The following is a 12833-nucleotide window of genomic DNA, read 5'->3' as shown; positions in this document are numbered from 1 at the left end:
TGGGGCTGAGCCGGCGGAAGGCGCGGGGAGCGCGGCCGGGAGCGGCGAGGAGGCGGCGGGCTCTGCCCGAGCCCTGCCCCCGCTTCCCGGCCACTTCTGCCTTCCTTGGGAAAGAAGGGCAACTCCGGAGCCGCCGCCAGAAACCGGCAGGAGTGCCCGTCGAGGCAAGAGCAAGTCTCCGATCGCCAGCTAGCTCCTACCGGGCTCGAGCACACCGCCTTCTCTCTTACTGGCCACTTTGCAGGACGAGTATTAGAGGAAAAAAAAAAAAAGGCGAAAAAAAAAGGCGAAAAAAAAAAGGCAAAACAGGGACTAAAAAGAATGACCTACTTTGAAACAAGAAAAAAAAAAAAGCGCTCTCTGTCAAGGTTTTGCTCCAATTGCCTGTGCGCCGTTGCATAACCAGATCGGGAGCTCCTGCCTGTGCCCGGCGAGGCCGTGAGCCTGCCCCGGGGCAGCACGGTGCCGTGCCCCGCTCCGGCCCGCTTCCCGCCGCCACCACCGCCGGGACAGCGGGCACGGACAGGGCGCGGGATCGCCCCCTGAGGCGGGGGCCGAGCGGGGAGGGCGTCCCGAGCCCGCCGAGCGGAGCCGCGCAGGGGTCCCGCCGGATCGCCCCGGGAGCCAGGGCCGGGCACCGGGCGCAGTCCTGCTCGGCGGGGCCGGCGGCGCCGCCGGGGGCTCCCGGGGTCAGGCTACCGAGCCGTCCGCCGGTGCGGAGCGGGGATATCGCTACAGACATATGTAAACGTGGGCACGCCGGGGTTCGCTCGCGGCGGCGGTGTGAAACCATCCTTGATGCGGGGCTGGCTCTTTGGTTGAGGTTTTTTTTCCCTGCTTCCCCTTTCGTTCTCTTTCCAGCTTCTCCTTTTCTTGGATCCTCGCCTGTCTCCTCCCACAGAACGAGAGAGAGAGAGAGAAAAAAAAAAAAAGGTCACGTATGTTTGGAAAAATATGTAGGTCAGTGGAACATTCCCTGCACTTGTGCACAGGAGCCGGGGCGGGAGAGCTCCTCTGCAGCCCTCTCGCTACCCACCGCCCCAGCCCGGCCCTCCCGGCGCCCACCGCGGGTAGGGGGGCGCCTAGCGCCGGGGTCCCTTTCCCCCTCCCTGACCATTTTGAGCAACAGCCTCGCGTTTGGGCGCCCCCCGGCCCTCACCCCCCTCCCCCCCACCCCAGCTCCCCCCGCTCCCTGCCGGAGAAGGCGACGAGCGGCGGAGGAAACCGGCACGGGAGATCCTCTGCCACCGGCGCCGCGGCTGCGCCCATGGGCGCGGGGCGCGGGGCGCGCCCCCGCAGAGCCGCCGGCTGAGGGCGCGGGGCGGTGGCCCGGCGGCGGGGGCAGGCGAGGGGAGGCGGCGGCGGGCGGCGATGAAGGGCCGGCGGAGAGGATGCCCCCGCCTCGCCCGCCGGGCTCCAACTTCGCGGAGAACTATCGGCCCCGCAGCCCCCGCGCCCGCCCTGCCTCTCCAGGCCGCGCGTCCAACTTAATGCCCCAGCGGGAGCCCCAGCCAGCAGCCCCCCCGGCCTCTGGCCTCCGCACTCCCCCGCAGCAGCCCGGGCTCCCGGCGGCCTCCCGGTGCCGGCGGAGCCCCTGGCCCCGGCGCGCGTGGGTCCCGCGGCGCCCGGGGCGGCGGCAGAGCGGCATGCGGCGGCCCCGCGCACCATGAGACAGGGCACCGGCACCGGCGGCAGGCAGGAGGCGGGCAGTGTCCCCGGCTCCTCGTCGGCGAGGAAGAGTTTGCCGGCTCCCGAGGCCGGCCTCCTGCGCGGCTGGAGCAGCGGCGGCCGCTGCCGCAACGGCACCGGGAGGCACCGGAAAAGCGGCGGCATCCAGCTCGCTGGCACCGGCACCGGCGGCGGTTCCCGCGCCCAGGTGGCCACCGCGGACAGCAGCAGCAGCAGCGGCGGCGGAGGCTGGGGCTTCCCCGCCGCGCTCCCGCAGCACCGGCACCCCAGGTAACGCGCGGCCGTGCGGCCCCGACCCTGCCTCCGTCCCGTGGGGCGCCCGCCCGCGACACCCGCCTGGGGGGCGCCCGCCCGGGGCACCCTCGCAGGATATGCTCGGCCACGCGTGACCCCGCGGCGGCGGCCGGGATCTGCTCCGCGGTGTCCCCGCTCCGCGGGGGTCACGGACGTGCCCGGTGGTGCGGGGTGGCGTGGCTCTGCCGCGGGAAAGTTTCCGTGGGAAGCCCGCTTATGTGCGGCGTGTCTGTCCTGGCCGGGCTGGCGGGGTCCGGCCGGGCGGGCCCCTCCGTTTGGAAAATAAGTTGTCCCCTAAGCAGTCCTCCTCGCCATCTCGTTATGGTGTGGTTGAACGTTTCCTGACTTTGGTGATACCTATAAGCTAGACTGGAACGGGGTCTGCGATGCGACCGGGAGGTGTTTGCTCAAGGAAAACTTCCAGTAGGACCAGTAGGGATTTTGAATGGGTGAAAGCTCCCGGGGGGAGCAGGGGTTGTGTCGTGTGCTGGGAGAGCCCTGCTGCTGCTGCAGCCTTGCGCAGAACTCCCCTCCCGCGTGTTTGCATCCCTGTGTGGAGCGGGGTAAACCTTAAATACACGGCTGAACGGCAGCACCGGATTCACACGGAGCTGTGCCGTGGTGTTTTCCTCTATGGTCACTAGCCCGATTTGTCAATTAACAAGCACGCTCATCCAGAAACTTTGCTCCGTACTCCCTAGCTGTCTACAGGATGGCAGCTTACTTTCACTCAAGTGACTCAGAAATAATTAGCGGTTATAAGCGTTACAGCCAGCAGAGGAACTTGGATTTTTTCATGGCGCTAAACCTCCTGAAGGGCTGTAAGGATCTCTCGGATGGGCACAGCCAACCTGAGCATTCAGTTCAACAAGTGGTTGCCTCTTGAAGTGGAAAATTATCTAATTTACCCCAGTGTGAGATGTTAATGCCCTAAACTGCGGGTTTAGTTTGTTTGGTGGTGCTAAATAATTAGAGTTCACAGTGTCCAGACATAGCCAGCTCATCATCCACTGATCCACATCTGATTCCGAGAGCTGTCAGCTGGTGGAGGGTCCAATCCTGCATACATTTCAGTAGATGAGTATGAACGCAGAGTTCATCTCTGCAGAGATGGCCAGGGGTATTTGGAGAATGTGATTGCCAAAACGTACATTATTTCACTGAAGATGTGAAAATGAAGGTTTTCTAGAACTAGGTATGTGACATCAGGGTGATTCCCCAAGCTGGCAGCACTTCTGTGCCCTGCACCAAAGCCTGGAGAAAGTGAGCTTTCCTAAATTAGTTTTCCCTCACGAATAAAGGTCCCTTCCTGCACATTTGCAGGGTTGAAGCCACAGAATTACAATATTTTTGCCCAAATCTCTACCCTGAAGCATGCAAGAGCCCTTGAAGGAGTTGTTTTTTCATCATAGGCAGCAATGTTGTCTACAGTTAAAATTAGCTAGTGCTTTCTAGTACAATGCTCTGCTGTCAGGTTTTTTTGCTAAGCTTAAGCCTAGGCTGGTATTTTGCAGGTTGAGTGTCCACTGAAGACAGTCTTTGGGAAGTTTCAGATTAAGTGGTTTGGTTATTTCTGAGATCATGGTAAGATGGAAACTTGGTCTTTGAAAATGTATTTGATGAAGATGGTTTAGGTTACTATCCTGCATTAGGAGACTTTGTTCTATCTGGGAATCTGAATTTTTTTCACTATGCTAAGAAACACTTTCTTTGAGACTTAAATTCTCGTGGCATCATGTTTTGGAGCAGGGAAAAGATATTTTTCTTGGGATCATCTTGTGATGGGGGTGTGTCTTTTGCTGATCCTCTGAGAATCTTCCAGAATTTCTCTCCAGTATAATTTTATCACAATGCTCAGGGCGTGTGCTCTTGGGAGAAAACTTGTTGAGGGCTTGACCATTGCACTCACTTGAAGATGCTCTCAGCACAAGGCATGCTGAACATCCCAGCACTGTTAGGAGCTGAGCAACTGCTCCTCTTCCTGGGAAGGATGAGAGCCCTCCAGCTGGTGGCTGATGGGCTGAGTGGACTTTCCCCCCAGTTATTCTTCCAGGGTGTTGCTTCTACAGTGAGTGCAGGAGGGAGAATCGAAGACTTTCTCAACTGTGTCTTCGGTGGCAGAGTGTGTCTGGCAATGCCATGGAAGGGTGGAGGAGGAAACTGTTTAATTCACTTGCATGGTGACAAAAATTGTGGGACTCGAACGGTCCCACTTCTGAGAAGAAGCACTGGTGATGGATACATGGAGAAATTGAAGAGCAGAGATTTGAGACAAAGGATTTGTGGGGTCATAGATGACAAATCTTGCGAATAAGGTGCAGGATAGAGGTAGTAAACCCAGGACAAGAGAAGGCATGGTGGAAAGAAGGAAGTTGACACTTGTGGTGTACAGGGACAGGAGATCTGAGCATGCAAAACCACAATGGTTTCCATTCTTTCAATAACCAGGGCGTGATACTACTACCTTTTCATCCTTCTCATTTTCCTCCCCACACTGCCTGCTGTGTGTTTCAGCCCCTGCCTCTGCTTCTTTTCCTCTCCCCTGGATTGGTAAATGTCATACAGTTAAAAATAACAGCCAAATACACGTTTTATGTGCATTTAATTGCTTTTCTTTCCGTGTTAGATGAACTTAGGTAACTTCCATTTGTGTTTATAGTTTTGTGTCTAGGCTCTTAGGAGAGATGCACTTGAATTGCAGATTTTTTTAGAGGGATCATTGTCTGTATAAAAAAATAATTTTTCTGGATTTGGTTTAACTGTCTGTCAATCCTTGATCATAACAAAACTTCTTGAAAAGGTAGGCTGAGGCCATGCAAATATTTGTATTTTAGCTAATTTAATTCAGTAGGTAATCTGCATCAGCTGATAAAATGATTTTATGAGTCTAACTAATGAAGTTTGAAAAAGAAACACCATGTAATAGCATTTAAGCAGAATGCATAGATGGTGGCGGATTTATTTATGCAATGCTGCTTTTGGTATTGCTGTTTTTTGGGAGGGACTAAAGCCATTGTGACATGGTATGGGACACAGAAGATATACATATATATATATGTATGCATGTATGTATGTGAAACAGTATATTGCCAGCTGAATTCAAAATTACAAGAGCTGCAGGGCAGGAAAGGCAAGGGGGTGATAAGGGATGTGGGTCATATAGGCTCATACTCTGAACAAGGAGCTGAGAAGCTGCAGATGTGGTTCATTCTCTGCTCCTTGCATTTATCTTGTGGTGGTTCTGGGATGTTGGCAGATTAGATTGAGGGATTTAGGGAAATGGCTTTCTTGGCCTCGTCCACATAAATTGGACGTACATTTTGGGGATAGAGGGATAAATACTGGTTTTTATGCTGCTCTTCCTGTGTCTCTTTCCCCTGAAGGCAAACTATGAGGCACAGCTCAGTCCAACCAAAACGTTGGTTTTAATTACACTTTGGTAAAAACACTTCTGTTGCTTTATCCAAGGACCATGGCAGAAATGAGTGTTTATTGCAGGCTGCCTGCTACATTTGGGAAGAATAGTCTTTTGCATCCCTAGTGCTAGTTTTAATCCTGCTTCGGTCTGAAAATCTACCTGTGACTTCAGCAAAATAAAGCTCTCACAAAACTTAGGTCACTGGTGAGTTTGGACCTTTGTTACTAGGAAATAGTATTGCCATACTATAATACCAGATTTATAGTACCCCATCTGCCTGCTGTTTCTTGTTCTCTCCTTTACCACCAAGCACTTTGAGGCAATGCCATCTCTTTCTCCTGTGTCTTTGTGGCAGGTAGCAGGCCTTGAGTGTCAAGATACTCCAAAAATGACCATGTAAATGGTGGGAGCAGGGTGCTTATCTAACCTTGTCCTGCTTGGGCACAAGTCTGTGTATAACAGCTGGGCTTCTGCTGGCCTGATTATGACAGAAGGTGTTTTTCAGCAGTTTTACTACCATTCTTAGGGATCTGCATAAAATAGAAGATTTCTAGCCAAGTGGAATGATGATATGGGAAAAAAAATTGAGAGGACATGTATGTATGTTTGAGATCAGAACTGAAATTTGGAAATTCAGGTATGAAACCTCTAATTTCAAAATGTACACAAAGTGCTGGCATGACAGAGTGTCATCTACTGGAACATTTCAATCAGCCTTTCTCCTTGAGTATCTTCGTGTGATATAAATGTAATATGCATGTCAGTTTGAAAAAAAATAGAAGAAAATATATCTATAATCATAGAAATTAATTGCTATAGGTCACTGAAGGTGCCCAAACTTAGACAAAATCTTCCCTGGTCAACTCAGGGAAAAAAAAAAAATCAATGCAATGTGCAGGTGTGAGTTAAAAACCAAAGGGAAATAGAACATTAAGATTGTTTTTTAAATGATGGGAAATTATAAAAAAGAATCCTCATTATTTCACGGTAGCAGCTGCAATGTGCTCTATCTTCAGTGTCCTGTGCTGTTGATTCCCCACATCAGAGATGGCTAATGGCAAGGGAGACAGTTCGGAGTGTCGTAGCAAAGGGGATCAGAGAAACAGAGTGACTCCTGTCTCAGGACTGACAATGCTGATAAAGTGATGCAACACACATCTGTAAAATAAAGCAAAGCAGAAGGCAAACCAGGAGTGACTGATCACAGCCACAGCAGCAGAGGGCACTGGGCAGGCAGTTGCAGGAATGGAAACAAAAGGAGATTGCTCTTCACATGGCATGGTCAGACTGCTGAGCTCCTCACCACAGGATGTGGATGCTGAGAGGTTACATCAGCTAATGAGGTGACTGGATGAGTTCATGGAAGAGAAATCCATCAAGGGCTATTAAATTTAAAACCACTGCCTCTGGCATAGGAAGTTTTGAGCTGCATATTTTGGAAGCTTGGTGAGTATCCTGAAGGCAAACCACCACTGGTTTGCCTTGTTCTTGTACTTGCTCCTCAGCACCTGTGTCTGGCCATGGCTGAGAGGGGCTGCTGAGCCAGGAGGTCTCCCTGTGTCTGCTCTGCAAAACGAAATGGACCAGCATCTGGCCCCCCTCAGTTCCCAAAGCCAAGATGCTGCTAGTGGCTCGCACCTTCCCTGCTCAGAGCTGGCTCCATCACAGCACATCTGCCATGGAACAGGCTGGTTGGGAGGAGCTGGTTGAAGTGCTCCAAAGAAGAGCCAAGGCATGGTCCAGAACTGTACTCCAAAAAGCTGTGTATACTGCTTGAGAGCCCTCCTTGGTGTCCTGTTGTGGAGCTGTGCAGTCATGGTGAGGGTTATCTTCTTGGGTTCAAGTAGGTTCAGAAAGCACTTCATTCAGGGAAGCAATCCCACCTGAAGGCATTGAATAATGAGATACAGTGCCTGGCTGAAGAAGTTCCTGCTGGGAGACTGTAATATTGCTACATGCCTACCCTGCTGACACAGGCTTCCCCAGCCTTCCCTGCTGCTTGGTGCCAGGGAGAGGATTTGGGCCAAGGAGGGCATTTTCTCTGACAAGGTGTTGCTGTAGTTAGAGTTTCATCTGTCTCTACAAGACCAGGCCTTGACATTCTGAACTGAGAATGAGAGGACTGGGAATTAAATTTCTTCAGTTATCCACTGAATTTAAGCACTGGTTAAAACAGAAATGTTGTGTTGACTGCTGTTTATTAAACCAGACAATTTGCTTAATCATCTGAAAGGCAGATTTTAAAGCCATGGATTGCATTTGTGACGGCTGTGCTAAACCAAAGGCTGTATTCCTGTTTACTTAAGCGATGGTCAAAGCACAATGTATTAAAATACAGCTCACACTGATGGCATTTTGCTGGCTTTTGGATGAGGTCTGTTGCTATTAAAACAACAAGCACCATTCCCAAACTCAGCAATGTCTTAAGTCCTTCTGGTAGTTGCCTAAAATTTCCAGATGCTAACTGATACAGCAACTCCAATGCAGCACTTAATGGAGCTCACAACTGCCTAGCTGTATATTTTTGGGCTACCTTATGTAATAAAATGGCAGGCCCTTGCACTGCCTGCACAAACAAGGTTGCATAAGCAGCCTGGGGAAACAACCGGAGCTCCAAGAGCCCTCCTGAATCCTGCATGTCTTGTTTGATCTCATTTAACATTATTTAATAAGCAGTATTAACCTTTTACTCTCTTCCCCCTTAAATTATCTAGAACCAGTGATACTGACTTAATTTCATACACAGACCTCACTTTTCAGAGAAGTCATCAAACTTTCCAGTCAATTGAGCAGCCTGATGTCTGGGTAGCCTTGAATTTTCTGTAATCAGCACTCAATCTAGTTAAAAATAAAAAGACATTAAAAACAAAGCCTTGAACAGGAAAGTACTTGTTTTTCACTCTCATTTCTAATTTGGTAACCATTCTTAAAGTTCATCACTATGGTTTGTTCTATCAAGGGATAAACAATTTATTATTCAAGCATCTTTGGGGCTTTTTTTTCCTTTAAAAACAGACAATGCTATTCAACCATTGGGAAGAAAACCAGCACAAGAAAATTGTAATCAATTTTAACAGGCTTGCAGATGGCAATGAATTTCTTTAAGCATAATGTTAGCCCTGCAAACAGTAATAATTGAGTTTGATCATTTATTATCCTTTTATCATCGATAACAGACCAGACTATATTTCTCTTGATTCTCTCTGTTAGGTGTGTCAAATTTTTAAGCTGGAGTATAATTTTAATAAGGCAGCTTCCACCTGTAATCTCTAAATCAACAGGTGGATGTAACCATGCAAAACCTGAGCATTCCTGGTTATCTGATTGAGTCAGTGACTGAATAAATCTGACTTTAAACATGCCCTAGATTTATTAGTTTGGGTGGGACACCTCTCATTAATACTTTGGGAGAGTTGACATATTTCCCATGTTATGCATAAGAACAGTATGCTTGCAAAATTTAGTCAATACTGTGTGCAGCATGATCAGCTAGAGATAGGATATTTCTCTGTTATTTCTAATTCTCATACAAAATATCTTTCTCGGTGTTTTTATTGGTAATTCTATAAATTTTACTTGTGGTATGTTGTCTGTTCCTGGTTTTGACATATAAAACAGGAAAAGGTTTTAAATTGGAGGTTTTGCATTAGACATACCCACATTCCAGTTACACTTCCAGCGAGGGTTCTTTTAGTTCATAATTTATAAAGGGGAAGACAACTATATGATTTCTACATGGACCATTAAGGCCACTATTTACTCAGGCAAAATCTTCATCCTGTTCATCAGATAAACAACGAGTTGTTATAATTTGCTTTATCTTTGGCTGTGAAGGTGACAAGAATATTTTATTCTCCTATCTACTTTTCAATGCCTTTTTTTTCGTATAGTAATACAATATTTGGGATAGATAGTTTCACATAAACAGCCTAATCAAACAATAGTTCTGTAAAGCAGCTGGGTGCATTTCCAACAATTTCAGCAAGAGCAAGACTGATGAAAAATAAATAGGTCACTCATAGTCATTCCTGTATTTATATATTTTAGAAGAAGGACTGAAGAATCTTCTTTGTTTCTGGGCTGTCACTGAAATCAATGGGAGCTTTGCTGGAATAATTCTGGGCCTTTAATTTGATTGTTTGTAGAGTGGCACCAGTCATTTTTTTTCCATCTTTTTTCTTTCTTTCCAGCACAAAGGACCTTATTGTCAGCTGACACACACTGAGGTAACTCAGCTCGTTGTAGCAATTACATTTATACTGCCTGGCTTGTAACATCCATATTTACTCAAAAATGCATAATCTTTTTCTACAACAGAATATCTTGTTATGTCTCGCTGTTATTCAAGTATAAGAAATGAAGCTGCATTTGGTGCCTGTCCTGCTGTCCTCATTAAGGCAAAACTCCCACTCCCATTAAGGCAAAAATCAAGGAGAGTTTGGCTGACAGAAAATTACTGACTTGAGTTTCTAAAAGGTCTAAATTTTCTCACTTTCTGGGTTTGATTATTTTTTTTAATTTAAAAATTTAAAATTATCTCACTTTGTATTCTAACTCTTCCCTCTCCTTTTATATTTCTGGTTCTGAATCTTTAGCTTCCTTTACTAGGATCTTTTTTTCTTTTTACTTCTCTCAGGTCTTAGCACCTTCTACTTTCCACCTTGCCCTCCCCTCCTTTCTTCTCTCCTCTTACTGTCTCGCACTCTCTTTCAGTCTGTTATTCTCACCTTCACTGACTACAGCACTGGAAAAAGTTGATATACATCATGCATGTTTCCAGGAATTTCATTTAGCTTGCTTAGACCCCTTCTATGTACAGGTGCTTATTTTAAGGTACTTGCCTTAGGGCAAAGCAGCAGTTTGTAAGATTGGTGATCCAGGCAGAGATTTATTTGCACAATATTCATCTCAGTAATCCTTCCTCTTCTTCTGGGTAGAATCTTAGCGTTTCCTCTGAAGTATTGATGCAGGGTTTCAGTAAAATGAGTTTTGGACTGATAAAATAAATATTTGGCATAGTATTGCAGTCAGAAAAAAATACTTGCGGATTTTGAAGTCTGTGTAAAAGGGGTTTTGTTGAGGGTGACAAAATTGGAAATCTCCAGAGAAATGGGTTTTATTCATAATTCTTCTACTGTGCAATGTTATGAGCTTAGACCACATACATAATGCTTTCTGTGCATCACTTCTCTGATCTGTAAACTAGGACAGCTTTACAGAGTATTGTAGGGTATGAACAATTCTGGGTGCCAGTCATAACCAGGTGTCAGAGAGGGGCACAAAGCAGGGGGCTCTGAGATGCTACACAGGCCATTGACAGGAAGAGGAGCTACAGTAAGGGGTTTTTTGGGCATTGATCACCTCTGTGGTGATCAGGATACATCAGGTAGTAAGTACCTTGTCACTTTGCTTCCAGATGTGCAACACCTGGTGGCTTTGGAGCTCTCCCTGGATGTCCCAGCTCCATTGGTTTCCTGCACAGTGGCTCAGTCCCCCTCTCACCCTGCTACCTCTTAACTGTTGTATTTTTCAGATGGAAAACCTTTGGAGAGTGCCAAGTATTGTTATTTTCTTGCTGAAATGACTGAAAGTTCTGTTCTTTGTCACAGGACCTAATTCATGCTTGTGAAATAAATAGTCGGTATATGGCTTCTTAATGTACAGTGTAGCATTTCAAGCTAAAGCTATCAGCTTTCTGCTTCTCAGCATCTGGATCCCTGCAGACATACTTCTTAAAGCAAAAGACATAACACTAAACTTGCTTATTCTCCCTTAAACAAGCAAATACGTTTTCTCTTATGGGAATGATAAAAAAATAATTTTTCATGGTGCCCAATTGCCTGTTATTCTGGCAAACCTAAAACGAATCAAAAACTGCAGGCTATATATAGAGAGTAATGACAGTTAAAGAAGCATTTCTTCTTTGATGCAATTTCTGTTTGATTTTCTTAAAACCCTCCTCTTCCAAAGACCCATTTCCACTACATCTGAACAATAGATTTATTGTTGTCAGCTGAATGAGAAATTTGATAAAGATAGCTTTTCTATTTCCATTAAAAATAGATTATTTTTCAGAAGACTGAAGGATGAAAGTTCAATTTTTAAGTCTGAATTTCACATTTCATTTGACCAGTCTATAATATATATATTTTTTCAAAGTCCTGATTGGCATTAGACATGGCATATTTCTCTGCATATTTTTTCTCAGTGTGAAACTATTAGAGGGTCATTGCTCTGGTTAATGAAAGAGGGCTGACATTCTTTGTAAGTTGTGAATGTTTAAATATTCTTCTATGCAAATTTTCCCCTTTAATGAAAAAGTTTAAAGAGACATCTTAAAAAAATTTATTTAACAATGTTGAAAAATTCAGGTTACATTCATTTGTAATCTGTGATATCCAGTGGTACGAGGTGATGACACATTTCAAATTTGCTACTGTATAATTAAGAGGGAATTCCATATAGGAGATGTAAGCATAAAAACTGGATATAGCTCTTCATGATACTGCTGGTTTTGCTGCTGAATTCTTCAGTAGTTTTGTTAGAGTGTATAATCAGTTACGCTTGTGCTGATTTAATCAATTATTCTTGTGCACAAACAAACAAACAAACACACACAAAACCCAGCTAATTTCAGACTGTCTTTGAAACATCAGAGCTAGAGATTTCGCTTACAATGAAAGAAAATATTATTTTCAAACCCCTAGAATGATTTTAAAAATGGCAAAGATATATTTGGGAGCTATCATACTTTTGGGTACCAGCAGCTGTATATCCTTATGCAAAAGTGGATTTGGCTGAAAGACCAATTCATAAATATTGTGTTTGAAGATTGCAGCAAGCTTTCATATTTTCAAGACATAATGTAAAATGTGCAACATTTTTTTTCTTCGCTTCAAGAAGTTTGAGTTTAAACAGCTTGGTCTCCCAAATCTAATGAATAATGGCCAACAAACAAAAGTATCCATGGCTTCTTGAATCATGGGGGCTGGAGACCATTCTGTCTGTGGAAGCAGAAAGGTCAGCCTGCTGTGGTCAGTTTGAACACCCTCCTGCGTACTGCCAAACTGTGAAGTGGCTTGGCGGCGGAAGATGCCAATAAATAACTTTACACTGGCACTCCATGACTTCACATCTTGTGGTCTATGAGCTTCCAGGCAAGCAACAGCCTGCTCCTAGCTGTATTGCTTGGAGAAATCAAGGGAGTCAGGGGAACGTCTCATTTTTCTGCTGGAAAACGAATCTATTTTTTTCCTTTTTTGTAGTCCTCCTCTGCCTTGATCTGCTGTTTGGGGAAGTGAGGGGTGTAGTGGGGGAGGTAAGACTTATCTTTGATCTGATGGCTCCTTTCGTTCTGGGCTGCTCTCCAGGAAAAACTTTTTCCCCCTTTGGGATACAGTGCTTTTCATGGCAGAGGCTCTGCAAACAGGAG

The 12833-nt window shown here is 46.2% G+C and overlaps 1 protein-coding gene across 3 annotated transcripts in view; it reads left to right on the top strand.

The window, feature by feature from the left end:
* Positions 1-411: 411 nt before the first annotated feature.
* NPAS2 (neuronal PAS domain protein 2) overlaps positions 412-12833 on the top strand; it is a 105858-nt gene continuing 93436 nt past the window's right edge. For all 3 annotated transcript variants that reach the window (XM_071430796.1, XM_071430795.1, XM_071430794.1), the window contains exon 1: positions 412-1959. In XM_071430796.1, coding sequence (XP_071286897.1) covers positions 1667-1959 — 293 coding nt within the window. In that variant the 5' untranslated portion in view covers positions 412-1666. The remainder of the gene's footprint in view (positions 1960-12833) is intronic.

This window comes from Agelaius tricolor, unplaced genomic scaffold, assembly GCF_023055355.1.
Source record: "Agelaius tricolor isolate 1412-34295 unplaced genomic scaffold, bAgeTri1.0.p SCAF_7, whole genome shotgun sequence".
NCBI classification, from domain to species: Eukaryota; Metazoa; Chordata; class Aves; order Passeriformes; family Icteridae; genus Agelaius; species Agelaius tricolor.
Note: the sequence above shows the minus strand (reverse complement) of the source record. Positions and strands in the feature narration are given on the sequence as shown.